The sequence below is a fragment of the Erythrolamprus reginae genome, chromosome Z (assembly GCF_031021105.1).
Source record: "Erythrolamprus reginae isolate rEryReg1 chromosome Z, rEryReg1.hap1, whole genome shotgun sequence".
Taxonomy (NCBI): domain Eukaryota; kingdom Metazoa; phylum Chordata; class Lepidosauria; order Squamata; family Dipsadidae; genus Erythrolamprus; species Erythrolamprus reginae.
This window is the reverse complement of record NC_091963.1, coordinates 127,930,304-127,958,218: the sequence shown is the minus strand read 5'-3', so window position 1 is coordinate 127,958,218 and position 27,915 is coordinate 127,930,304. Positions and strand designations below refer to the sequence as shown.

The 27,915-nt window shown below is 42.4% G+C and overlaps 1 protein-coding gene across 1 annotated transcript; it reads right to left on the bottom strand.

Moving 5' to 3' along the window:
* Positions 1-685: 685 nt before the first annotated feature.
* Positions 686-27,915, bottom strand: LOC139153334 (eukaryotic translation initiation factor 3 subunit C-like). Its single transcript, XM_070727088.1, is given in 22 exon segments — positions 686-957; positions 1,418-1,580; positions 2,712-2,799; positions 3,115-3,180; positions 3,634-3,793; positions 4,538-4,901; positions 5,491-5,715; positions 7,856-8,043; positions 8,734-8,827; positions 10,102-10,227; positions 11,146-11,287; positions 14,048-14,151; positions 14,254-14,410; positions 19,002-19,129; positions 19,371-19,486; positions 19,606-19,660; positions 20,406-20,531; positions 23,574-23,630; positions 23,632-23,764; positions 24,366-24,431; positions 24,858-24,999; positions 27,827-27,915. Coding segments are annotated over 21 exon segments (2,745 nt in total). The 5' UTR covers positions 24,959-24,999; positions 27,827-27,915; the 3' UTR covers positions 686-871.

The window sequence follows — 27,915 nt, the reverse complement described above, 5'->3', positions numbered from 1 at the left end:
TGGGTGGGGCTGCTGTAATTAGTGCTACGGATAAAAGTGCAACCTGGTGTTTTAGCCTCATGGCAGTTTATCTGATTCATTGTTTCGTCAAGATCGTGGTTTTTGTGCTGTTCAAGATTGTGTGTGGACTCTCTGGACTTTAGAATTGGACTCAATTTCCCAGTTATTGGGTGAGCAACTGGACTGCATTTAACCTGTGCCTTGTGTGTACCAGAAAATCCCTTTGACATTTAAAAAGGGAGCTGTTTCTGTTTCTCTGTTTATAAAAACTTTTAGGTTTTCCTTTTATCGTGTGGTGTGTCTCTTCCTGGACTAATTACCTGTATTACGGGCGGTTGAAACACGCCGGCAGAACAAACAGGCATGCTTCACACTTATGGGAGTTTCAGATACACAAGTAATGCTCAAATAAGGGTTGGGCATTTGGGTCGTTTCGTCATGTCTAGCTTATGAGAACATCACCTTTAACAAACTTTCTCTGAGGAGAAATTCCTTGTCTTTGCAATTTTGATGCTATTAAGACTGAAAAGGAAAAAGAAACTTCAGTCTTGGATGCCATGCTACTGTCATTCTTTCCTTCTAGGGCCAGAGAGTGACTACTGAAGGTTTTTTGTTTTTTGATTCTTTGCCATTCTCTTTAATTAATTTACTTGCCCTGCTCCCAAGGACACACAAGAGACTTCCATTTTAGCCTGCTTTTTTAATTGCTTTATGGTCATTGGTAACTTATTTTCATACAAATTAATTGATTAAAAACAGCTCTAAGTTTAATAGAAGCTGTGGCACTGTAAGTGTAATAGTTGTTCTGATGTTGTGAGTTTAGAAGTTGCTGTGGTGTTCTAAGTTTAGTAGTTGCTCTGGAGTTCTAGGTTTAGTAGTTGCTCTGACGTTCTTGCTGCCGATATCCTCCCCGGCGCATGTATCCCCCTTCATTCTTGCGATAGCCATCCTTTTGGTCTGTAAGATAAGACATGAGCTGATTAGGAAGTACCAGCAAAGGAGAAGACAGCAAGCAAAACCGAAATGAATGGTTTTGTAACAAAATGGGAATTAGGGTCAAGGAAGAAATAAATGCCATGGAATGAATATCATTCCGGCTTTGCAGGTTTCATGGGGGGTGGGGGGGGTGGGGGGGTGGGAGAGGAGAGATAAGAGGGAAGGAAGCAGGAAGAGAGAAGAAATGGCTCCTTAGAAGGATATTAAAACAAGATGGACTTGAATCCTGTAAGGGGAAGAAAAAGAGATTTCCTGCCCTGACAATAGGGAAAATAAAACCCTTAGTAAAGGAAACTTTCAAAATATTTTCAGATTGTGTTCTACAGACATGAGTATTTTTATGTGTTTTGCCTGGACGTAACAGTTAATAGAAGAGAAATAAGACACCAGCAAAAATATTGACACCAGGGCTTTAACTTACCACGGAAGTAGCCACCATAAGTGCCTTGCTTCTGGTCAAAGACCCTTTCATTGTTTTCCACAAGGCTGCCCAGCTTCTCAGCCAGCTGCAATGCCAGGTTTTGTTGGGTGGTGGGTTCTGTTCGATGCATCACAACTGTCTGAGTTGGCTGATCTAAGGAGGCCTAGAAAAACAACTTGTACACATTAAAAATCTTTCCAAAGAAGATTCCTTTCCTATGTTGTGACTTTTTACTTCTATCAAAATGGAATTTCTACAGAGTATGTAACTGAATTCGGTCTGAACGCTGTATTCCTCCTACTCACTACAAGATTTTGATTCAATCTCTCCTGTTCACAATTCCCCCTTGTTAGAAGAGGTATTTATGACCATTTTTCACACTTCTGTCTTTTCCAGCATTTCATGTGATTTACATTGAGATGCTTGACAGTTGACTCAAATTTATGATACTTGCAGCATTCCGCGGTCATGTGATCCGTCTGCAACTTTCTGACAAGTAAAATCAGATGCACTTAACAACTGTGTTAATTTAACAACTGCAGTGGTACATTCTACAAAGTTGGCAAACAAATTTGTAAAATGGGGCAAAACTCACTTAACAAATTTCTTACTTAGCAACATAAATGTCGGACTCCATTGTGGTTTTAAGTTGAGGACTACTGTGTTCTTTTAACCAGCAAAACTACAACAGCTTTGCTGACTAAAAGAAAAGCACCAGCGGTGGAAAAAAAGTAACTTATAATTAGTCTTTGCACTTACAATCCCTGCAGCATTCTGATCATGTAACCAAAACTTGGGCACCTGGCATGCATTTACAATGGTTGTAGCATCGCGGGATGGTATGATTGCCACCTGAAACCTTCCCAGTCAGTTTCCAACATGCAAAGTCAATGAAAATCCAGATTTGCTTAATGACAGTGATTCACTCAATACTGCAGTGAGTCACATAACTGTCCGGGGAAAAAAGTGTCTTTAAATCAGAACTCAAAACTGCTTTGCAAATGGAAATGTTGGTCTTAATTGAGGTTGTAAGTCAAGGACTACCCATTTAACTGTTATTAGAGATGAGGTTGTTCTTGATGGCAATATATATGTAATATTATTACAAATTAGGCCTGTGACTAGAGATTCTCCCTGTGGGCTTTAGCTCTTACATATTCTTGTCTTTTTGAAGTTGCTGCAGAAACTGCCCAGGGATGGATATTCTTTGAAGCAGGTAATTTCTCCTGCCCCTTCCCGGTGATACAATTAATTTTTCTAGCCACCCCAGCCTGCCTTACACAAAAGTTCTCACCATCAGCTCTTCATTGATGATCATCTTGCTAATGATGCTGTGCACAGTGGGCAGGTCCAGCTCAAACATATCGGACAGGATCTCCATGCTAGGAAGATGGACCACAAAAAGCAGGGAATTGTGAGTCAGCTATTTAGGACTGATACATTAGCCTCGTGCCAAGAAGGAAATTTATTGAGAAAACAGTAGTTCAGAAGGGTCTGTAACTAAGGACCAGAGTTACACTAACCACTGAGTACTGTACAGATAAGTCAGATAATTCAAAGGGAATTCGGAAACCCACTGTCCACAGTCAACGTTCTTATCTATAAAATACATGCAGGGAAAACCACTACTCTGCAGAAATGCCATCACTGTTAACTGCGGACCCCTCTCCTCCTCTGGACCCCCAATATGACTGTACCTGATTGAGTCATAAACACTGCTGTAAGTGAAGAGATAGGTTCTGAGTGATTCCTCTTGGATCTTCCTGTTGGGATGCAGTCGAGAGAGAAAAAACAACGGCATCGAGAATGAGATCTATGAGTCTCTCTTTTAAATTATTAAAATTTCTGTCTTCAAATTTCAAAATTACAGATATATTTCAGGTCCCCAAATTTCCACCATTAACTTTCCTGCTACAGTACCAGCAAAATTTGAAATAGTTGTACTTTTCCTAGATCAATGGGAAGCTCAAAATCAAGAAATAATACATGGCTTTTATGCCTCTATACGAAAAACGTTGCCAGATGGAGGACTCTGTTATCTGCATATAAAATATACTCTATGAACTGTTAGGGAGAAATTAAATACACCTTTCTCTCACATAAAAGACTGAGTTGTCTTTTATTCTCAGAATGCAGCCCCCTCCCCCCCCTTCACTACATTCCATCGCATCCATGGTTCATTTCCCCTCTCACAATATGCCCCTTTTGCAACTGACCGGACAAGCATGCTGCGCACTTTGTCAGCCTCAGGAAACAGATCCCAGACTTTTCCATTCATTTTCTCATTGACAATGAAACGGTGACACGTCTTCCAATCACCCATCTTCATAGCCTTAGACGCTGCTACAACATGTTCTCTCATTGATTCAGGGGGGCCTGAAGCAAAGAAAAAGAGAAAGAGCAGGAAAGAAAAAAGGATATTTCTCAAATCCATTAAGAGAGGATTTTAATTATCTAAAGGAATAAGCCACAATCCCTAAGGTAGGGGTGTGTGTGTGTGTGTGAGTACTACTTTGTTAATCCAGAAAATGACAGATTTGATGTTATAAAAGAATAAAACCATGTATTTAACTATAAGGAGTAAGCAGACTGTTTCTTTGTTACAAAATCAGGTGAGTTCCCCAAATTTTAGTTGATTTATAGAGATTAAATAATTTGTCAGAGGAAAAAAGCTTAATTCCTCACAACACAACATATTACCAGTCAGGATGGCTAAATATTTCTTCCAGTATCAAATGATGGTTAATGTCATACATTATATTAGAGAAGAATATACCGTAGTTTTGTTTTGTATTCACAGAATTCCACTATTTTGTTAGTAAGCTGTGGTTTATCAGCCAGCAATCTATCTCAACTCAGTCACCCTGGTTATTCATATTATAGGTAGTTCTTGATTTACAACCACTTAGTAGGCTTTGCTATGATTCCAAGTTGAAGACTACCCATAAATTGCAAGTAGTGAGAACCTGTATCCCTTACTACAAATGGAACAACAACGTTGCCTTCATTTCCCCCTTGTTGGTTTCTATTTGCTTCTAGCTGGCAGAACCAGATTCCCTTTCATCTTCTGAAATCTTAGACGTAGATAATGGCTGGAACTGCATCCTTTGGGCCACTTACCAAGAAGAGGCTGGCGCTCGCCCACACGCAGCTGATGGTGGAACTGCTTGCTGATCATTCGCCGACGGGCGTCGAACTCATGGGCAGCCATGTAAGGGATCTCAAGCAGCATGGCGGAGACCAGGTAGACGCACTCCAGGAGTTCCAGGTTGATGTGCATGTGGAAAGGAACCTGCCGGCGCTTCTCAATCTTCTCTTGCTCCTGGTTGCGCTCTTGCATGCTACGCATCAGGAGACCCTGCCCCAGCAGCTCCTTTGCTCTCCCGCTTGACTGAATGTCTAGCAAAGCATTATGAGCATCTTTGATCAAGCCCTGGCGGAAGGCGCAGATCCCCAGCTGAACCATTGTCCGGTTATACAAGATCTGGGAGGGGGGGAAACCAAAAAGGGTTTGAAAAGGCAAAACTACCAGCACCTCTTTTCCGATTATCTGCACTCGGATCCCATGGAGAATTAAGCAGCTGCTCAAATAACTGATTCTTATTTCTGCCCTTTCACAGTACAGATTGTCAAGCAATTGATTAAGTAGAGCACCTTCCACTTTGTTTAGAGGAATGGGCTTCCGAGGAAAGAGCCTCAGTGGCACAGTGGTTAGAGTGCAGTACTGCAAGCTACTTCTGCTGATCACTGGCTGCCAGCAGTTTGGCAGATGGAATCTCAGTAGGCTCAAGGTTGACTCAGCCTTCCATCCTTCCAAGGTCGGTAAAATGGGGACCCAGATTGTTGGGGGCAATATGTTGACTCTCTATAAACCGCTTAGAGAGGTCTGTAAAGCACTGTAAAGTTTAAATGCCATTGCTTGCCCCATTGGAGGAATAGTTTGTCTCCGAGCAGATCAAAGAGAAAGTCAAATCTTGTGCTACCACCACCACCACCACCACCACCATCACCATTAAACAGGCAAATTCAATGTTGGTTCTCAATGGCTATCAAACCGCTTGTTCCTTTCTAACCTGCACTGGAGGGTCCGCGTGCTGGATATTATCTTGGAGGTGGCTCATGAGCATCAGGTCACGGGCCTGGTACCAGCGATCATGCAAGGCATGGTGATAAATATGGCAGAGAATGGCACAGGTGCGGATCCGGTCTGTCCGATCCTTGGCGTAGATGAATTTGCAAAGGCGCTCCATCAACACTGCAGAATCTTCTCCCTCGTTTTCCGCTTGGTCTTGTTCAGACTGAGACAAGCAGAGAGTGTAAATTATAGCCCCATAACAATAAATCACATACTCTTATTGCAAAGTAGAAACATAGAAACATAGAAACATAGAAGTCTGACGGCAGAAAAAGACCTCATGGTCCATCTAGTCTGCCCTTATACTATTTTCTGTATTTTATCTTAGGATGGATATATGTTTATCCCAGGCATGTTTAAATTCAGTTACTGTGGATTTATCTACCACATCTGCTGGAAGTTTGTTCCAAGGATCTACTACTCTTTCAGTAAAATAATATTTTCTCATGTTGCTTTTGATCTTTCCCCCAACTAACTTCAGATTGTGTCCCCTTGTTCCTGTGTTCACTTTCCTATTAAAAACACTTCCCTCCTGGACCTTATTTAACCCTTTAATATATTTAAATGTTTCGATCATGTCCCCCCTTTTCCTTCTGTCCTCCAGACTATACAGATTGAGTTCATTAAGTCTTTCCTGATATGTTTTATGCTTAAGACCTTCCATCATTCTTGTAGCCCGTCTTTGGACCCGTTCAATTTTGTCAATATCTTTTTGTAGGTGAGGTCTCCAGAACTGAACACAGTATTCCAAATGTGGCCTCACCAGCGCTCTATATAGTGGGATCATAATCTCCCTCTTCCTGCTTGTTATACCTCTAGCTATGCAGCCAAGCATCCTACTTGCTTTCCCTACCGCCTGACTGCACTGTTCACCCGTTTTGAGAGTGTTCAACTTGCAGTCTCAAAGCTGCCAAACATGATTTGTATTTTGTTTTGCAAGCATATTTATTATTTTTAATAAGCAAATATTAAATTACAAATTAACATGAAAGGGGGAAAAGGGGGGGGGAAGTCAAACAAATATAAAGTAAAAGTGATCTTAAATTCTTTTCAATACAAAAATACTGAAATGCAACATCTCTCTAGTTTAAATGATACTACTTTAATATATCCACACTATTTTAATCTAACAGTGTTTCCCAACCTTGGCAACTTGAAGACATCTGGACTTCAACTTCCAGAATTCCCCAGCCAGTATTCGCTGGCTGGGGAATTCTGGGAGTTGAAGTCCAAATGTCTTCAACTTGCCAAGGTTGGGAAACACTGATCTAACACGAAGTAAATTGTCAAATATGAATAAGCACATATTAAAACTCTTAATTTTAACCCCAAGCACAGTATTCCTCTGGTCAAATCCTCAAATTCTAAAGTTGGCATTTCTCCTTATTTTGCATGAACTCTAACAATGATCTCCAGGTCACAAGAAATCCAAAGTCTAATTTTTAATGTAACAAGAGAGGGGAAAATGTGTATTTTTAACAGTGTGGTCCTTGGTCACCAATACTGCACACAGCTCTGTCCTAACATACCAATCTTTCTCTAACTTTTGCCTTCCTCTTGGGATTATATTGATAATATTATATAGCCTGGTAATGAAATATCTGCAGGAAAACATCCAAACTCAGAAAATATCACTAACTCAATAGTTAAATCCCAAACTACATATAAAGCTACTATATGCTACTTTCTTTTGCCAGTGAATACAAACTATATTTGTTAACAGTTTAATGTTCTGGATTCCTAAAAAAAGACATTGGTTATCTGATTGGAGGACTGGCCTCAAATGCTGGAAGTTGTGGTCTGTAAAAGTATGTTTAATTCTCTACAAAGCTACCTCTTGAAAGATGGCACCACTTGGTCAACCTTTTTGGTCTCAGAAATTAAGTACTGTAGTACCAGATCAGGTTATCATTTTGGTGGGAGACCCCTTCGAAATCCAGGGTCGTCAGTCAGATTGGGAAGCAACAAAGATAGAGCTTTGACATCTATGATAGTGTTTCTCCAGCTTGGCCACTTTTAAGACAGAATTCTCCAGCTAGCTTGCTTAAAATTGCCAAGCTTGAGATTCGCTGGTCTCTGAAGCTTCCTAAAAACTAATTTCAAGGTGTTACTTTTATTTTATAAAGTTATATGCTTTGCAGGGCATAGCTTCCGAATCCAATCCCTGGCATCTGTTAATCAGAAGGTGATTATGATGATTAAGGAAGCACTGACCTAGACAAGCAAATTTCTCTGTCTGGAGAAGGAAGATCCTTTGCAAACCAACTACTGATCTTCCTTGCCTATCTGAGAGGCCATATTACCTTGCTGTCTCCTGCTGGACCTTGCTGGCGCTGGTGAGCCTTGTAGTCAAACTTGTAATAGGTGTGGAGGATGCAGCGCAAGTAAACCCGGCAGATCTCATCTGTAGTTCCCTTTTCCTGCAGGTAAGTTTGCACCCGTTCTATGATCTTGCACACTCGGCCCTCATCCTTCAGGTGATCCACATATTCTAGGAGAAATGTGCCCCACATGTTTAGTCTTTTACAAGAGGTGAGGGTGGCTTCCCTTGTTTGATTAGGTGGAATCTGGCAATACAGTCCTCCCAAACATCCCCTCCCCACCACCTTTAATTTTGGTGGTTATGGAGAGGTGGTCAAAGTATCTGTGGTTTTATGCCCTTACAATTACATAATTAAAAATGTACAAACATGAAGGCCCTTGATCACAAAGCCCTTTCATGCTGATCTATAACTTTTTGTTATCTGCAATGGAGGCACAATGGCTCAGCAGCTTAAAGACGCTGGATTTATCACCTAGAAAAACTCAGCTGTCTGTATTCCAGCAGATCGTTGGGGAATTATGCGGATTCTGCAAATTGCTCAGAGAGGGCTGTAAAGCCACGATGAAGCGGTATATAAGTCTAAGTGCTACTGCTATTCTTCTGTAAACAGGCATAGTAATATGAAAAACTAAGGGTAAATTTCAATTTTGCAATTTAAAAAGGCTACAAATTTCTGAAGAAACCAATCCTCCTGTGTCTGGCTAAAAGAGGCAATTTTGCTGGAGGCAACATTCAGTATAATATTCCTATTATCAGGTAAGGTTCTTCCTGTCTCAACCCACCACCCTTCATTACCTCCATTTTTAATGTCCTTCTACCTCTAAGACACCATTTTGTGATGCACACAAACTCACTCACCTTGAGAATGGGGGTCTGTGTTCTGCATGATTTTCACAAACTCCTCATCCATCCGCTCCACCAACGTCAAGATGCATCCACGTACGCGAAGGGGCTGGCCACGGAAAGGCAGAAGGGAAGGAGTGGGATTAGAACTAATGGACTCAGTTTGGTTTTCTCCATACTGGAACTTTCCTACTGGACTGAGTCACTACCCCCATTACTCCCAGTTGTGAGGATATGGAAGTAACTCGACTGTCAATGCAGCATTCTTGGGGAAGTGGCATAAATAAAAACACTTTTCCTTGGTCTGCCAGAGCTGCAGCATTCTCTTCGATCTTTGCAGATTTCACTCAGCCCTCCCTACAAGTAATCTTATGACTGTAACAAAGCCTGGAATTTTAACCTGGGTATCCTGGCAGTTGTTAAGTTACGGCATGCATGTGACCAACCTGGTTTAATGTTTTTTGAGATGGTCATTAGGGAACCCGTTTTCTGCATTGGGTGTTATTTGCCAAAACCCAAAAATGAACATCAATTCCTGAGGAGGGGGGGGGGGAGGAACCTTTATAAATCATGATCATATGACAATGGGATGCTGCCAATAGCCACCAATGTGGGGACAGTTGCCAAGTAACCAAAATGTGTAGCCATTGGAACTTTGACTCCAGATTATAGAAACATAGACACATAGAAGTCTGATGGCAGAAAAAGACCTCATGGTCCATCTAGTCTGCCCTTATACTATTTTCTGTATTTTATCTTAGGATGGATATATGTTTATCCCAGGCATGTTTAAATTCAGTTACTGTGGATTTATCTACCACGTCTGCTGGAAGTTTGTTCCAAGGATCTACTACTCTTTCAGTAAAATAATATTTTCTCATGTTGCTTTTGATCTTTCCCCCAACTAACTTCAGATTGTGTCCCCTTGTTCTTGTGTTCACTTTCCTATTAAAAACACTTCCCTCCTGGACCTTATTTAACCCTTTAATATATTTAAATGTTTCGATCATGTCCCCCCTTTTCCTTCTGTCCTCCAGACTATACAGATTGAGTTCATTAAGTCTTTCCTGATACGTTTTATGCTTAAGACCTTCCACCATTCTTGTAGCCCGTCTTTGGACCAGTTCAATTTTGTCAATATCCTTTTGTAGGTGAGGTCTCCAGAACTGAACACAGTATTCCAAATGTGGTCTCACCAGCACTCTATATAGCGGGATCATAATCTCCCTCTTCCTGCTTGTTATACCTCTAGCTATAAACATCTTTTGGGGGAAATCCATCTTAACTTTGAACGGGTGCTATGCAGCCAGTCCTGAGACGAAGGCTACCTGCATAAGAAATCGCAGGATGACTTCTAAGCGGAGAGGACCTGCAGAAACTCACCTGCTCAGGGTTGGCCAGGTTTTCAGAATCCTCTGCAATGTTCTGTCCAATGAAGATGTTGGAGTTGGCAAAGAGGATGTCCAGCAGCTCATCAATACTGCCGAGACATTTCTGCCACATCTCTGGCTGCGAACAAGGGGAACAAAGAGGAAATCATTAACAATCTTGGTACAGGTAATCCTCGATTTACGACAGCTCATTTAGTAACTGCACTGAAAAAAAGGGACTTGTGACCATTTTTCACACTTCTGATTGTTGTAACTTCCTCATGGTCACCTGATGCACATAAAGATGCTTGACAATTGATTCATATTTGTGACAGTTGCAACATCTCAGGGCCACGTTATCCTGTTTTGTCACCTTCTGAAAGGCAAAGTCAATGGGGAAGCCAGATTCACTATACAAATGTGGCAAGGAAAGTTGTAAAATGGGGCAAAACTCACTTAACAAATTTCTCACTTAACAACATTAATTTTGGGCTCAATTGTGGTCATGATGACTTCCTGCATTATAGGAATAAAACGCACTCTTCCATGCCGCACCTCTCACAGTCAACGTGGGCAAGGAACAAATTCTCGTGGCATGCTGGAATTACCTCCGGAACCGCCTGCTACCGCACGAATCCCAGCGACCGATAAGGTTCCACAGAGTTGGCCTTCTCTGGGCCCCATCGACTAAACAATGTAGTTTGGCGGGCCCCAGGGGAAGAGCCTTCTCTGTGGTGGCCCTGGCCCTCTGGAACCAACTCCCCCCGGAGATTAGAACTGCCCCCACCCTCCCTGTCTTTCGCAAACTACTCAAGACTCACTTATACCGCCAGGCATGGGGGAGTTGAGATATTCCTTCCCCCTAGGGCATTACAATTTATGCATGGTATGTTTGTGTGTATGTTTGGTTTTATAATAAGGGTTTTTAGTTGTTTTAGTATTGGATTGTTACATGCTGTTTTTATCATTGTTGTTAGCCGCCCCGAGTCTACGGAGAGGGGCGGCATACAAACCCAATAAATTACTAGAATTACTTTCCTTCCTTATTCCCCCATACCTTCATGTATGTAGCTAAGTTGGGGTTGTAGTCGTACAAAGAGGCAACAATGTTGAACTTGATTTTGAGGTCAATGGCGATTCCCAAGTTGTTCTCTGCTGCAATTCCAAGCAAAAGGTGCAGAAGATCGATCTGGGCAGCCCTGTGGAAGATCACAGAAAAGGTAAAGACTACTGTGACAATAAGGTATGAGGAGATGGCAGATTTATTATTTTGAGTTGCTTCCCCAAACATTTATTCTAAAGCCTTTCACTTAACCATTCTTAAGCATGGTGGTGCAGCAGTTAAGAGCGCAGGCCACTTCTGCTGATTGTCGGCTGACTAATTTAGCAATTCAATTCTCACTGGCTCAAGGTTGGCCCAGCCTTTCGAGGTGGGTAAAATGAGACCCAAATTATTGGTGGCAATATGCGGACTCTGTAAACCGGTGGTCCCCAAACTACGGCCCACGGGCCACATGCGGCCCGCTGAGGCCATTTATCCGGCCCTCGGGTGAGTGACAGGAGCCCAGGACATTACCTTTGTTAAATGTTAAGCATACTTTAAATACAGATTGATAATTTGGGAGTTCGTGGCGGAGCCTCTCTTCCCCCCCCCCCCCGAGGCACATGGTGGGGCACCGAAGTTTTTGTGAGCGAGAGGGAAAAGAGAAAGAGAAAGAAAAAAAAGGGAATGAGAGGAAGGGGAAGAGAAGTGGAGAGGAATGAAGGAAGAAAAGAAGGAAGGAAGGAGAAATGGAGGGAACAAGGAAGAAAGGAAGGAAGAATGAAATGAATGGAGGGACAGAGGAAGAAAGAACTGTTTTTTGGGGGGGGGTAATTTTTCCCCCTCTTAACATACATTCAAACAACACAGTGTACCATCTACGTTTCCATGAATAAAATGTGGTATTTTATTAGTAACTAATATCAATCATCAAAAAAGTTGCGAAAGTTTTTTTTCTAATGTTCTCATCCAGTTACATTAATTTTCTTTCAATTAAATTCCCTCCTTAATGTTCCTTCAAAAAGTACAACACCAATTATATTTCTAACTTATTAACCATTATACCAAAGTGCTTCCTTCTTTCTTTATACATTTTTCTATAAGCCAAGAAAACCTTATATAGCCAATCAGATGTTAACAAAAGAAAATGAAAAACAAAACATAAACATATATGAATTTCAGACTTCTTCCCCCCCTCTAAATAGAATGTTCCCATTTTGTTTTTTATTTCAAAATAAGGTATGTGCAGTGTGCATAGGGATTTGTTCATAGTTTTTTTTTTTATAGTCTGGCCCTCCAACAGTCCGAGGGACAGTGAACTGGCCCCCTGTGTAAAAAGTTTGGGGACCCCTGCTGTAAACCTTAGAGAGGGCTGTAAAAGCACTGTAATGCAGTAAATAAGTGCTACTGCTATTCCAACCATCGCATTTCATCTGTGACTCCCAGAACACCATGAGGTCATGCCACCAGCATTCGGCAATAAAAATGTCAACCCCCCCCCCCCCCGCCGGCTCAATTTGGAAGTTTGGGGGTAATTTTAAGAGTAGACATTGGAATCTAAAAATGTCTAAAAGAGAGCCAAAGCTCTCGTTCTTCCAAAATTAAATGTAAAAGAGGATGGAAGTGTTTGGCCACACCTCTTCTTATGCAGAAGTTCTTCTCAAACTTGTTTGACAGGTCAAGAGGCTAAATTATAACCCAAACCTGGAACATGTGGTTCCTCCTTGTCTAGTCTGGTCTGATGCAAACAAGCCATAGCAAACTCTAGACGTAGGGCTTATGCCCACTTCTATGGTGTGGTGATAAAAAGTTGAAGTAAAGTCAGCTCTCCATTTCAATTAGCCATCTTTTAGTGTGTCACAAGTTTATAAGATGTACCACTGTTTCTTGAGATTGGATAATATAATAAAAGCTGGGGTTAGTTCCAAAGATCTTTTTGAAGAGGACGCTGGGCTTTCTTTGTTTCGCTTTTTCCTTCAAGACAATTCACTTCTCATCCAAGCTACGAAGAAGCTTCTTGGATGAGAAACAAAACATCTTCAGGGAAAAACACAAAGTCCAGTTGCCTCTTGTAAAAGCACCTTTCGGACAATGGGCTGGATAACAAAGAATCTCCACAGACGTTTAGCAGAAGCTAGTGTAAAATAGAAGCCATTGTAGCCCAATTCCTCCTTACTAACACACTGATAAAAGAGGAAGTCTGCTTCAATGCAAAGGATGTTGCACCATGTATTGCACCACATGAAGCTCAGAACTGACCAGATCCTTTGAGAGGATAATATTTCAATATCAGGTGGACCTTCTGTGTGTGTATATTTTACTGTCATCTCAGATTTACTTTGTTTTGATGATCGACTTCTATACCTTTGGAAGTTAATTTGCCTGTCTCCCTTTTCTTAAAACAGGTTTTGGCTGAGGAAAGGAAGGAGAAAAGAAAGAAGAAAGGGGAAGGAGGGAGAAAAAGAAAAGTAAAAAGGGAAAGAGAATGAGAAAGATCAAAGGATTGCATTATTGCCAATCCTTTGATCTTTCAAGAATCTAAACCAGGGATATAAAACTCTACTTAATTGGGTTGTGTTTGGCATTGGGGCGAGGGGGGGGGCATGGCCAGCTCAATGGCCTCCTGCAGCCTTCTGCCAGCAAAAACAAAGCGCATGTGGGCAGCACATGGTCTCTCCAAGCTCTATTTTTGCTAGCAAAGAGCTGCAGGCGGCCGTCACAGCCAAGATGAAGCTCCATTTTCATTGGCAGAATCACTAGCTGTGAGCCTTGAGTTTGACATCCCTGATCTAAACCGTCTCTGGTGCCATCTGAGAAGCAACCTACTTATTTGCCTCCCAGAAGAAGAAAAAAGCAGCCAATTTCAGAATGATTTCAGTTACTCTTGCCCAGCGATGCTAAAACATCTTTGTCTCACCTATCCGTGCCTTTCTTGCCACGAGCCTGTAGAATCTCATTGAGTTTCTTCACTACCACAGCATGATTGATCTCTGTGCCCTTAGCAAACATCTTCGGCTTTTCCTATGAGAGAGAGGGGGGAAAAAGGATAAACTTCCCAATTCCTTCTATTCCATCTCTGGCTAATCTCCCAGCTGGAAAGAGAGGCCACTGACAATGCCTCACCTTAACCAGAGGGACGCCTCCTTTGACTTTTTCCCATTCACCGCCTTCGTTATCGTCTTCATCATCTTCATACTTTTTGGATTTACGGTCTTGTTTTTTCTTTGCTTTATCTTCTTTTTTCTTCTCCAGAATCCTCTTTTCCTCCTCTGTACCAACTCTAATAATTTTGGAGAATTAAACAGATCATGCTGTGATTCTAAAATCTTGAGCTAGCTATGTGATTTAATCCCAGAAACATTACTGGCTTTGAATACTGCAGATCAAACCTGCTCTGATAAAAGCAGCTCACTTTCTTTCCATCCCACAAATTGCATTTGAATCCAAACCTTCACAAGCAAGATTATTTTACCCTAATAAACCAAGAGACCATACTGCTATCTACATACTCTTACATAGAACACTGGTCTGCTAAGATTGGAATCAACTACAGATAGATCAAGTGATATAACTTTCAACCTTTAGGAAATCTGCAGGTTTTGATACATTATTATTATTATTATTATTATTATTATTATTATTATTACTATTATTATTATTATTATTATTAATTAGATTTATATGCTACCCTTCTTGAGATGACTCAGGGCGGCGTACAACAATTATAAATTATGTCATCAGCACGGTGTCCTATGTCAATGTTGGTTAATGACAGCAATTCCAGCAGTCCTGGTTGCTGTCACTAAATGAGGATTGCAGTCCTTATGCAGAGACCTCATATGATCATGACTTCCAAATTCTTGCCGCTTCCCTGACTTTGCTTTTGGGAAGGCAGCAAGACACATGAAAACTGTGATCATATGACACGATTCCCACACTTCAGGGGGTGCTGCAATGACCAGCACTCCGAGGACCCATCACAGGTCCTTTTCATTCAGTGCCATGGTTAACTTTGTATGTTCCTTGAAGAAATTGTCATAACCCAAGGAATACCAGTGTAGGAACATTAATTCTAAAATTTAAGGAATAAAATTCCTGTAAAAAGAGCTAACGTTATCAACACTCTAGGTCAGTGATGGTGAACCTTTTTGGTTCGCACAGCAAAAGGGACATGTGGGGAGCTGCTATCATGTGTGCATGTGCCCACACTCCTCCCCTCCTCCCCTGCGCTACCCCCACGCATGGGCACAGGCCTTTTTGAAGCCTGGTAGGTGAAAAAAAAATGCCCAAATATACAAATCTGGAAGTTCGGGAAAATGCACCTCCGGTTTGCCACTGTGCTGTTTTTGCACTCCGGGTTTCAGGAAGAGAACTTTTCCCAAATTTCCGGTTTGTCCATTGGGGGATGTTTTTTGCTTCTGAGGTTTTAGGGAACTTTCCCTGTAATGTCTGGAAGACAAAACAGCCTTCCCAAGACTGAAAATCAGCTGGAGCTGAAATCTGACTGTCTCACTTGCTGTCTAATATGGCTGCATGTGCCACAGGTTTGCCATCATGTTCTTTTCTCAGGTGCCAAAAGATGTGCACATGTGCCATCGTGCATGCGTAAGTGCCCATGCCCATAATTCAATGCCTGAGTAGGGCAAAAACAGCTTCCCCTACCCCACAGAAGTTATTTTGAAGCCGAAAACTGCCTATTTCCCAACTTCTGGTGGGCCCAGTAGGCTCATGTTTTGCTCTCCCCAGGCTCCAAAGGCTTCTCTGGAGCTGGGGGAGGGTATAAATGCCCTCCCCCATCCTCCTGGAGGTTCTCTGGAAGCCAAAAATGCCCTCTCAGAGCCTCTGTGCGGGCCAAAAATCAGCTGGCCGGCCCACACATGCATGTTGGAGCTGAGCTAGGGCAATGGCTTATGTGCCAGCAGATATGGCTCTGTGTGCCACCTGTGGCACCCATAGGTTTGCCATCACTGCTCATAAAATCTGGCTGCAGCAGAAGGCAAGAATTTCTTTCCTGTAAGTAAAAGGTTTGAGAACCAGGGTGGATAAAAATTGATTTTTTAAAAAGAAATTTTTAAAAAATCAGATTTTTAAGAAATTAAACTAGATTTTAAATTTTTTAAATCAAAATTATTATAATAAAATGCTTTTGGGGCAAAAATCTATTTAAATAATTTTTTCTATTTAAGATACATTAATTATTTAGTTTATTCAGCATGAAATGGAGGTTAGTTATATAGAATGAGGCTGTAAATTCTGCAATATTTACATTTTTGGTAAATAGTAGTAAATACTTTTGGTAAAATATTGGTAAATTTAGTAAATCGTTCAATGAATCCAAGCTCTGCAAGCTAAATAGATAACCTTCATTTTGTTTGCAAATCATAATATTAAAGATTCTAACCAGAATGAGTTCTTACATTTAAAGAGCCATTATGGCAGCGCCTGCTAGCGGGCATCCACTCACCTGCTGCCCACCCCATCTCTCACTTTGTTGTGTCACTGCCACATCACCAGCCGTCCCATTAAAATGAATGGGACTGTTGGTGAGTCAACAGCATGTCAGAGGAGCCGCTTCAGGACAGAGAGGAAAGTTGTTCTTTACAAATTATAATTTAAATAAGAATTGATTTAAATCAAGCCTTTTTACTAGTTTACTATTTGGTTTAAATCAAATCCACCCTGGACTGAGAACCAAGCACAGAAGTTTCCATAGTTTGGCAATAGCACAATAACAGATTTCAGTCAACCCTAATTTTGACCTATAGCTGAAAAACATTTGTTATCCATCAATGTAGGCCAAATATGATTTTGCAACTTTAGTTGCAACCTGTGTCATTGTTACATTTTAGATGTTCTTCAAAAATAACACATAGAAACAAAATTGCAATAATCTAACAGTTACAGAACTATGGCATAGGTAACTACTGCCAGACTTAGCAGCTTAGAAGTCAGTGATGACTACTATCTCAATTTCTTCATACAAGTACTTCCTGGGTCTAAACTAAGTACAGTGGCACCTCATCTTACGAACGCCTCTTCTAACGAACTTTTCAAGATACGAACCTGGTGTTTAAGATTTTTTTGCCTCTTCTTCCAAACTATTTTCACCTTACGAACCCAAGCAGCTGCTGCTGGGATGAAGGGGTTTCTTTTCCCCCCCTTTTTTGAAGAAAGAAAAGGGAGGGGCAGCTTGGAAGAGTAAAGATTTTGCATGCCTGCAAAAGCACTGAAACGGTGTCTTTTTAAGAGAGAAAAGGGAGGGGCAGCTTGGAGGAGTAAAGATTTTGCATGCTTGCAAAGGCACTGAAACATTGTCTTTTTAAGAAAGAAAAGGGAGGGGCAGCTTGGAGGAGTAAAGATTTTGCATGCTTGCAAAGGCACTGAAACATTGTCTTTTTAAGAAAGAAAAGGGAGGGGCAGCTTGGAGGAGTAAAGATTTTGCATGCTTGCAAAGGCACTGAAACATTGTCTTTTTAAGAAAGAAAAGGGAGGGGCAGCTTGGAGGAGTAAAGATTTTGCATGCTTGCAAAGGCACTGAAACTGTGTCTTTTGAAAAAAGAAAAGGGAGGGGCGCCCCCCTTGCCTTTCTTCCTTCCCACTCACTCTTTAGCCTAGCCTTGCTTCTTCCACCCATCCCCTTTTAGCTGCTCCTCCCTGCCCTCTGTTCGCCTCCCTTCTAAAGTTTGGGATTTTCCTGAAGGATTTGCACGCATTATTTGCTTTTACATTGATTCCTATGGGAAACATTGTTTCATCTTACGAACTTTTCACCTTATGAACCTCCTCCTGGAACCAATTAAGTTCGTATGATGAGGTACCACTGTATCAGTCATTGACATTTCACACCACAGGAGAAATTAAAAAAAACAAAAAGCTTTTAAGATGCTTGACTATATAGGAGGGCTCAACATAAACCACTGGGACTGTTGACTATAACTTCAAACATCTGCCCTTGAGAGACATAAGCACAAACACAGAAGATTAAAGGCAAAATATTAAAATACAAGATAAATATAATCTCCATGGCCAGAATGTTGAGGATCATAGCTACACAACTAGTCCTCACTTAAGAACCATTTTTCAGGAACTGTTTGAAGTTATGACAGCCCAGGACGAATGACACTTAATGCTCAATTCCTGAAGTAATGCCTGCTGCAGTGCCCCTGTGGTCATGTGATCAAAATTCTGGCACTCTGCAGACTACTAGCATAGAACAAAGTGTGTATTATAAACACCCTTATAAAGGCCTTATAAAGACCAATGCCAGGCATGCATCAGCACTGGGACTGTGCCAGTTGGGGATGGCAAGGATGGCAGAGCACAGGGCCCTATGCATCCTCTCACCACTAGCAACAGTTGCTCCAGCCTGGATGCACATGTGGCATCACAGATGTTGCTTGCCTACCCTCCCATCCTGGTCTAGCGGCTACTTGTGTGCCCTTTGGCCCCTGGCACCAACCACTTATCTGCCTGGGACTCCTGACTTCCTTCTGGTTTTCCCACTGAGTCTGCTGTTGGAAGCTAGAAGGAAGCTAGAAGATTATCCTTGTTTAACAATCCATAGTAATCACTTAGCAACAGCAACTGGAGCTGCTATGATTGCCGTCCCTATGGAACGCAGTAACATCACATCACTAGAACGGCAAAGTTTAGTGATGGAAATTCCAGTCCCAGTTACCATCATAAACCAAGCTGTAAGGCACAATGGAAGTTGTTGCACAAAAGTAATTTTCCCACCTCCCCTTGCCCCTAATGCAGAGGTCTTGAAACTTTAAGACTTGTGGACTTCAACTCCACAACTTAATGGAAGTCTACAAGTCTCAATGTTACCAAGTTTGGAGACCCCTACTCTTAAGGGATTTTGTCCTTACTTCTTAAGGAACTTGGAAGCCAATGAAGTGCATTTGCTCTCATCTTCATCTGACTCTGAATCAGATTCTGAATCCGATGAACCCCAATCTTCATCATCATCTGACTCTTCTTCTTCCTCATCTTCATCCTGTTAGGGAAAAAATATTCACCTTCCAAAGGAATTTTCTGCCACAGTGTAGCCAAGTTCCTTCCAGCAGAAAACTGCTTTGTTTCTAATAAAAATTGACTGACATGGAAAATTTGGCAGAGAAAATGTGGAAATTTCTGTCTTACGTTTCCAGGGAGGCTCGGGTTCTCCTACTTTGAATCCTCTTGTAGACCCCGAGGAGGCTAGCCATAAAATCTTTGTGAGATTTTAGAATTCTCACCTCTATCTTTTTGAGAAACTTGTTGCGACTCTCAGTTGCTGTTCCTTCTTTCTTTTTCAAGAAGGCTGCTGCGCTTATTCCTTCATCATCGTCTTCTTCACTTGAAGAAGAGGATCCTGAAGGTGGAAAATGGGAGGAACCACTGAGAGGGGAGATTTCACAGACCAAATCATAAAAACTGTTGCTCAGAACAGAAGGCATCCTCGAACGGCATGGCTCTGGCATCAATACTTACCCTCTGAATCATCACTTTTCTTGTCCTCATCTTCATCAGCTGACAACTCAGGATTCTAGGAGAACAGGACTAATATTCTGAGATCATGATATATATTATTCTACCCCACCCCACATTGACTTTCTTGTCCATTGCAAGCATGGCTGTTCAAGCCCTCCCTTCAGCCACAATCCTACACATTTGCTGTTAGTGTTAATATGGACAGCCCATCAATTCCAGACAAGCAGTTGTTGTAAAATATATGTCTTCAGCCTCTCCTACATACCGTATTTTTCGCTCCATAAGATGCAGTTTTTTTCCTCCCAAAGTAGGATGAAAAATCAGCCCCGTCATATGGAGCGAAGATGCAGGCAGGGAGGGGGGGGGGGGAGGCGCTGGAGCAGAGGGGGCGCAGGGACGGGGACAGGGGGGGGGGAATCGTCTGAACGCGGTTCCGAGTTGGGGGGTTCGGGGGGGGGGGGTGCTGGGAAGCCCCCCAGGCCGGCTGCGATCTTTTAAAACAGCCGCGCCGCTTCCCAGCTGACTCCTGAAGCCAAAAGCCAAAGGCGAACTTCCGCGCTTCAGGAGTCAGCTGAGAAGCGGCGCGGCTGTTTAAAAGATCGCAGCCGGCCTGGGGGGCTTCCCAGCACCCCCCCCCCCGAACCCGCTTCCCAGCTGTTAAGTTATTCTGTTATTGTAATAAATATTTTAGCCCACTTTTTGGCTCAAAATATTTTTTTTCTATTTTCCTCCTCTAAAATCTAAGGTGCGTCTTATCAGCAGGCGCATCTTATAGAGCGAAAAATACGGTAAGTCAATACCTGTCGATAAGCAGTTATCTGGGTTTCGTAATCTCGATTGTACTTCCGGATCTTCTGGCGGAGAGTACTCAGAGCTTTGGCATTGTTCTTGTTCATTTTTTTCTTGCCTTCCTTGTCCTCCCAAACCTACAGAAAACGAAAGAGAGAGCACATGGAGAGCAGCACCACTTGCTTCCTCAGACTCAGCAAAACCGATTCTATTCAATAATTACTCCCCTAGGATCCAGTAAATATTATGCAAACAGCAAATAGCCGTTCCGAGTCCACGGAAAGGGGGCAGCATACAAATCTAATAAATAAATAAATAAATAAATGAATGAATGAATGAATGAATAAATAAATGAATGAATGAATGAATAAATGAATGAATGAATGAATGAATGAATGAATGAATAAATAAATAAATGTGCGTTCAGAAATTGCAAGTAGAAATGACTATGGAGAGAGCATTTTCAAATGCCCAACACATACAAAGTGCTGGGTTTGTTACACTTTGGGATGGCAGAATAATTCTTTCAGATCAGAGCAATGGTCACAAAAAGGCTTAAACTAGGAAATAAAAGTTGCCAAAACAAGCAAACCAAGCTATCAAAAACATACCGACTCCAAAATCCAAACAGACAGAAAAACTATTATTAATGGATTAGAATTAAATGAATGCGGGGAAAGGCATGGAGGGATAAAAATGAGCTGTCGTTACCAAAGAACTTCCATCTCTTGCTAGAGCTACATAACCTCTGAAAGCGGAGCTCAGATGATGACCTTATTTCAACCTGATGTCTACCAGATGTTGCTCTCCAACTTCAATGACTTCCAGCTGCACTGATGATCATTGAGGTTGAAGATCATGTGAACAGTAGATGAATGTATTGGTCAACAATGACTGGAGGAGCTAATTAAAATCATTTGATCGTAACAAACAAAAAGGCTCATATGTGGATATGCGAGTTGGGAGCGCCGACTGTGCAACCCATTGTACAAGCAGTCTAAACCAGTGTTTTTCAACCAGTGTGCCGGGGCACACTAGTGTGCCGCGAGACATGGTCAGGTGTGCCGCGAAGCTCAGAGAGAGAAAGAAAGGAAGAGAGAGAGAGAGAGAGAAAGAAAGAGAGAAAGAGAACAAGAGAGAGAGAAAGAAAGCAAGAGAGAGAGAGAGAGAGAGAAAGAAAGCAGGAGAGAAAGAGAACAAGAGAGAGAAAGAAAGCAAGAGAGAGAGAAAGAGAGAGAAAGAAAGCAAGAGAGAGAGAGAAACAGAGGGAGGGAAGGAGAGAGAGAGAAAGACATAGAGGGAGGGAGGGAGGGAGAGAGAGAGCAAAAAGGAGAGGAAGGAAGAAAGAGAAAGAAAGAGGGATGGAGAGAGAGAGAAAGAAAGAGGGATGGAGAGAGAGGGAGGGAGAGAGAAATAATGTGAAAGGGAGGAAGAGAGAGAGAATTTTTTTGTCCAAACTTTTTTTAGCCCCCCCCCCCCCCCCTGCTCAATGTGCCCCAGGGTTTCATAAATGTAAAAAATGTGCCGCAGCTCAAAAAAGGTTGAAAGTCACTGGTCTAAACAGCTGGAAAAAAACATTTTTAGAAGAAGCTTTTCACTCTAGCTTTCACAATGCTATTTTTTTTTAAAAAAAAATAGTTTTTATTGATTAAATACATTAAAAACAACAAAGAAAAAATCAAAACATATTGTAAGAAAAAAAGAAACAACATAAGGGCAAGACAAGCAAAAAGAAGTCATATTTTTTTTATCTCAGTCAATGTTACTTTCAGATGTATTGGTTACCACTTACCAACAAAGGAAAAAATGATTAGAATACCATGATTTCTAAATTTCTGGAAATATTATGTACCTGCACTATCTATATTATATTGTAATTAATTCATTATGAACCAGCAACTCGCTACTGTGTTTCCCTGACAATAGGACATGTCCTGATATTAAGCCCAATAGGGCTTTTCAGGGCATGCACTGGAATAAGCCCAACTACTTTCCAGGTAAAGGGGGGCTATGACCCATGTACCCACATCAAGTCTCCTCGGGGGCAACAGAGGCAGCCGCTCCCTCACCCAGTAGCTCCCACTTGTTCAAAGCCCCCCATCTTTTCCTTGGAAAGGTGGTGGCGGTAGCAGCAGCAGCAACTCACCCAGCGCGAGGAAATATTTGGTGTTAACTCATGCCCAGCATTGTAAGGCAGCAGGAAGGCCCCACTATGGAGCCCGCCAAGCCAGAGGTGCAGGGAGGACGATCCCGGAGAGGGCAGAAGGAAGGGGACTTTTGCATGTCTCGACCTCGCTAAGGGCGGGGGGGGGGGATGCTCTCCCCACCTTGGCTCCATATTTCGGGGGTTAAAAGAAAATAAAACCCTGTCTTATTTTCAGGGAAACACAATAGAAACAAAGAGTCGGGACTAGAGTCAGGAAAGATTATCTTCACATCTTTTCCTCAATTCTGAGGTGGACTATTACTGTGTTTCCCCGAAAGTAAGACAGTGTCTTACTTTCTTTTTATCCCCAAAAGCCCCACTATGTCTTACTTTTGGGGTATGTCTTATATTGGAAAAAAATTGTCGAATTTTTTGTTTTAACCATAAAATTAACGTTTAGACGCGGTGACTTATGGTGGCGCGGAAGTGGGCAGGAGGCGGCGCTCATTAAGATCAGAGGGAGGTGGCAGACGCGGCGACGTATGGAGAGGGGGACGGTGCGGACGTGGGCAGGAGGCGGCGCTCATTAAGATCAGAGGGAGGTGGCAGACGCGGTGACGTATGGAGAGGGGGACGGTGCGGAAGTGGGCAGGAGGCGGCGCGCAGCTAGATGAGAGGGAGGCGGCAATACCCCCATGTTTCCCCGAAAGTAAGACATATGTCTTACTTTCGGGGTACGGCTTATATTAGCCGACCCCCCTGAAACCCCCCGATACGTCTTACAATAGGGGGTGTCTTACTATCGGGGAAACAGGGTATGTGACCTGAATCAAAGCCTTTTTTGGAAAAAAGAACCACAGTGGACCTTCAGGATGAGACATCATCCTTTTTCTTTTGTATCGCAGGGGAGAGCATGTTTCAACACATTATAGAGGCACTTTCCTGATAAAACAAATTGGAGCGTGTAATCCTTTCTGACCAGACAACAAAAACAACAACAATTTTCTTGTCTATCATGCTCTCCAGCTAATACCTCATTGAGATAATCCTCAAGATCTGCCAAGATGCGGATATAGAAATGGGGCACCCCCTTCCTTGTCGACAATACTCTTGGCCTTCCCATAAGCCTTGCCCAACAATTCAAATTCCTCCAGACATTTGGTGACATCTCGGATCTTCATAGCATTCCGGATTGTTTTGATCAAATTGGTTAGTTCCTCAAATCTGGCAGGCAGGAAAAAGAGGACAAGGAACAATTAAACCAGGGGAGTGAAGACAAAATAAAGAGATATACAGTGTTCCCTCGATTTTCACGGGTTCGAACTTCGCGAAAAGTCTATACCACGGGTTTTTCAAAAATATTAATTAAAAAATACTTCGCGGGTTTTTTCCCTATACCACGGTTTTTCCCACCTGATGACGTCATGTGTCATCGCCAAACTTTTGTCTGCCTTTAATAAATAATTTTTTAAATAAACTTTAATAAATAAACATGGTGAGTAATAATCTGAATGGTTGCTACGGGAATGGAAAATTGCAATTTAGGGGTTTAAAGTGTTAAGGGATGGCTTGTGATACTGTTCATAGCCAAAAATAGTGTATTTATTTCCGCATCTCTGCGGAAATTCGACTTTTGCGGGCAGTTTTGGAACACATCCCCCGCGGAAAAGCGAGGGAACACTGTACAGTATTTGGGCCATGAACAAAGGCTATGGCCTCAAAACAGCCACCAACAGGATAAGGGACTTTCCAGAGATTGAAAAAATATCATTTTGGTCCAATCCGTCCAAACTTTAGGTACCCTTCTTCTTCCAGTATGCATCACCTTTTGTCTTTAGCACTGCGCACAACTCTTTTTGTATCTTCTTCATCCTCACTCAGCATCAAAGGTCTACAAGACAAGAAGGAAAATAGCTGATAGATACCTATGAGTAACTGGTAGAAGAAACTAGAAGTCAAAGGGGAGTAAGTGTAAGATGGACAGCTTATGCCAACAGTTGTTACAATAAAACCATTAACAGGATTGTTTTATAACATATTTGAATGCATCTGTACAGGGATACAAATAACATTAATACCAGAATGTTTTTTCTAGCCTATTTTTAATTATAGATTAGGATTACCTGTTGCAAGTAATGCTATTCAGAGATTACACTAGAAATACAAATTGTAATATCAGATATTTTCATTCAATGGCCTGAACTAATAGGCAAAATGCAACATAAAAATATTACTCCGCCTATTTTATGCAATCTAATTATTTTCTAGGAATCTAGAATCTACTCTCCAATCCTAACCATCCCCTACATATACTTACTGTTTCCCAAAATTGCCTCCAACAGGCTTGGCTACTAATTCATCTCCAGAGACCGACGATTCTGACTCACTGTCTGAGCCCGTAGTAAAAAAACGCGACATGGCAACAACTTTGGATGATCACTCACAAACGATTTCTGATCCTAGAGAATAATATAAAGATTGAAAAGTCCAGTTAGTATATAGTACTGTCATATTCATACATCTATTTCTAACAATTTCAAAAATGTTTGAATGTACATTATGTTTCACTTTGATCCAGAAAAACTCAACTTCTGCACAGAAAGAAATGTTAGATGTAACTGATGCTTGAGATTAGGCAGGTAGACGACTATCCAGCTAGTCTACTCACTTTTGATATAACTCCTGAGATCCGGACTACTTCCACCTATTGGCCTTCTAGAAAGCGATTAAAGACCTGGCTTTTCTGACAGGCCTCGGGCCACTGATCTTATAATGGTAACCAGGAGATCCTGCCATGAATGGTATGCCGGGGTTTAACTGTTTGCATTGTAAATTGTTTTTAAACTGTTTTTAGAGGTTTTTGTACTATTATTGATGTTTTATATTTTTTGCTGTGAGCCACCTGGAGTCCCTAGGGCAGTAATGGCGAACACAAGTGGCACGCAGAGCCATATCTGCTGGCATGCAAGCCATTGTCCTGGCTCAGTTCCAACGTGTACATGTGTGCTGGTCAGCTGATTTTTGATTCACCCAGAGATTTTTTTTTTGGGGGGGGGGCGATTTTGGCTTCCAGAGAGCCTTGGGGGGGGGATTTTTATCCTGCCCCCAACTCCAGGGAAGCCTTTGGAGCCTGGGGGGCGGGCGGGGGGTGAAACACAAACCTACCAGGCCATCAGTAGTTGGGAAACAGGCCTCTAGAGAGCCTCCATGGAATGGGGAGAAACTGTTTTGGAGCTCCCCAGGCTTATGGGTGTGGGCACTCGTGCACTGCGCGATACTGTGTGCGCACGCTCTTTTGGCACCTGAGGAGAAAAAGGTTTGCCATCCCTGCCCTAAGGAATATGGTGGCATAGAAATTGAAGAAATAAATAAATAAAATCAATACAAACAATTTTTATTGTTGGTTTTATTGATGGAAACTAATCAAGGAAAGAGAGAGAAAACTGGAATTAAAGAAGTAACGTACTAACAGTTAGAACAAGTAATCAGTGGAAGAGATTCCCTTCAGATGTCGTGGCTGCTTCCTCACGGGAGGTTTTTCAGAAGAGGAATGGACTTCTCTGAAATGGTATATAGCAGGGGTGGGCTCCTGCTGAAATGGCTCAATACGCAGAGCTCTGCAGCTCTGTGCGTGCAAGCGTGGGTTCGAGTACAATTTTGCTTCCTGCACCTGTGCAGGTAGCAAAATCTTGCATGAGGATGCACATGTTTCGGTGAGGTGTTTTTGCGCAGAAGCATGCATGGAAGCAAAAAACTTTGCAGAAACACGTGCATCCTCATGCAAGATTTTGCTACCTGCAGGAAGGTGCAGGAAGCAAAATTGTACTCGAACCCACACGTGCACACGGAAGCAAATTGTGCTCAAACCCACACTCGCACACCACAGCCGCAGAACTGCACGCAATTAGCTGTACCGGCAGGAGCCCACCACTGTTAATGCAAAGTTGGCTCTCTCCTGTGACATGTGTACTTCAACACCCAGAATTCCTGAGCTAGCATGATTGGCTCAGGAATTCTGGGAGTTGGTCCACAAGTCATAGAGGAGACAACTTTGCCTACCCCTGGTGTATAGGATTTCCTGCCTGAACAGAGGGGTTGGGCTAGATGACCTCCAAGGTCCTGTATTGTTTTATCTTAGGATGGTCCCTTCCAATTCTAGTCTGATTTTACTTACTTACTTACTTACTTACTTACTGTATTTATATGCTGCTCAATCCAAAGCGGACTCAGAGCGGCTAACAGCTTAGAAGGAACAGTGGCCCTAAGCCATTTAGGGCTTTAAAGGTGATAACCAGCACCTTGAATTGGGTTCTGAGACCAACTGGCAACCAATGCAGCTTGCATAAAGATGGAGTAACATGGGCATACCTAAGTATACCCATTACTGCATGCGCCACTGCATTTTGCACCAGCTGAAGTCTCCGAACATTCTTCAAGGGCAGCCCCATGTAGAGCGCATTGCAATAGTCAAGACGAGAGGTGATGAGGGCATGAGTGACTGTGCGGAGTGCCTCCTGGTCAGGTAGGTAGGGCCGCACCTGGTGGGCACGTCAAGCCTGTGCAAAACCCCTCTAGCCACAGTTGAGAGGTGTTGCTCTAGCCTCAGCTGTGGGTCTAGGAGGACACCCAAGTTGTGAGCCCTATCCGAGGAGGAAATTGTTGTCCCTCCCAAGACCAAAGACAGAAAGATGGAATCGTCTTTAGGAGGAAGGACCCAGAGCCACTCAAGTCTTATCCGGGTTGAATTTCATTGCTCTTCCACCCTTTTTGCTGGAATGACATTTTTTACAATGTGTCTTTTCTTCAGCCTGATGCCTCCCAGTTGTTTTGGGCTTCCTCTCACAATCCTTAGCAACCTCCCCCCCTCCCTTGGGAATCGTAGTAGTTCAAACCCATCTAGAGAACATCAGGTTTGGGGGGGGGGGGGAGTTATGCGTAACAATTCATAACAAGACCCAAAACAAGACCCAAATATCGTGTCCAAAGCCCAACTCAATAATATTAAAAAAAAAACCAATCAAAGAAAGGCAAGACATGCGGGAGAAGAAGGTACTTTGCCTGTTATTCCCTTTTTACAGATCGCTCAAATTTATTTACTTATTTATTTATTAAGAGTCGGAAGGGACCTTTGAGGTCATCTAACCCAGCCCCCAACCCCTCCCCACTCAAGCGGGAGTCCCCGCATTAGTTCGGATAAATAAATCCCCTGTTGCCGCTTCCCCTCCACCGCTACCACTCTCCGGATCTTCCCTCCCATCTTCCCCTTCGCCTTCTTCAGCCTCCTACCGCCGGGCGATCGGCTTCAACACGCGTTCAGCTCGGGCAGTGCCGACTAGGAAGCCTCGCCACCACGGAATCACTGGGCAAGCGCGAGG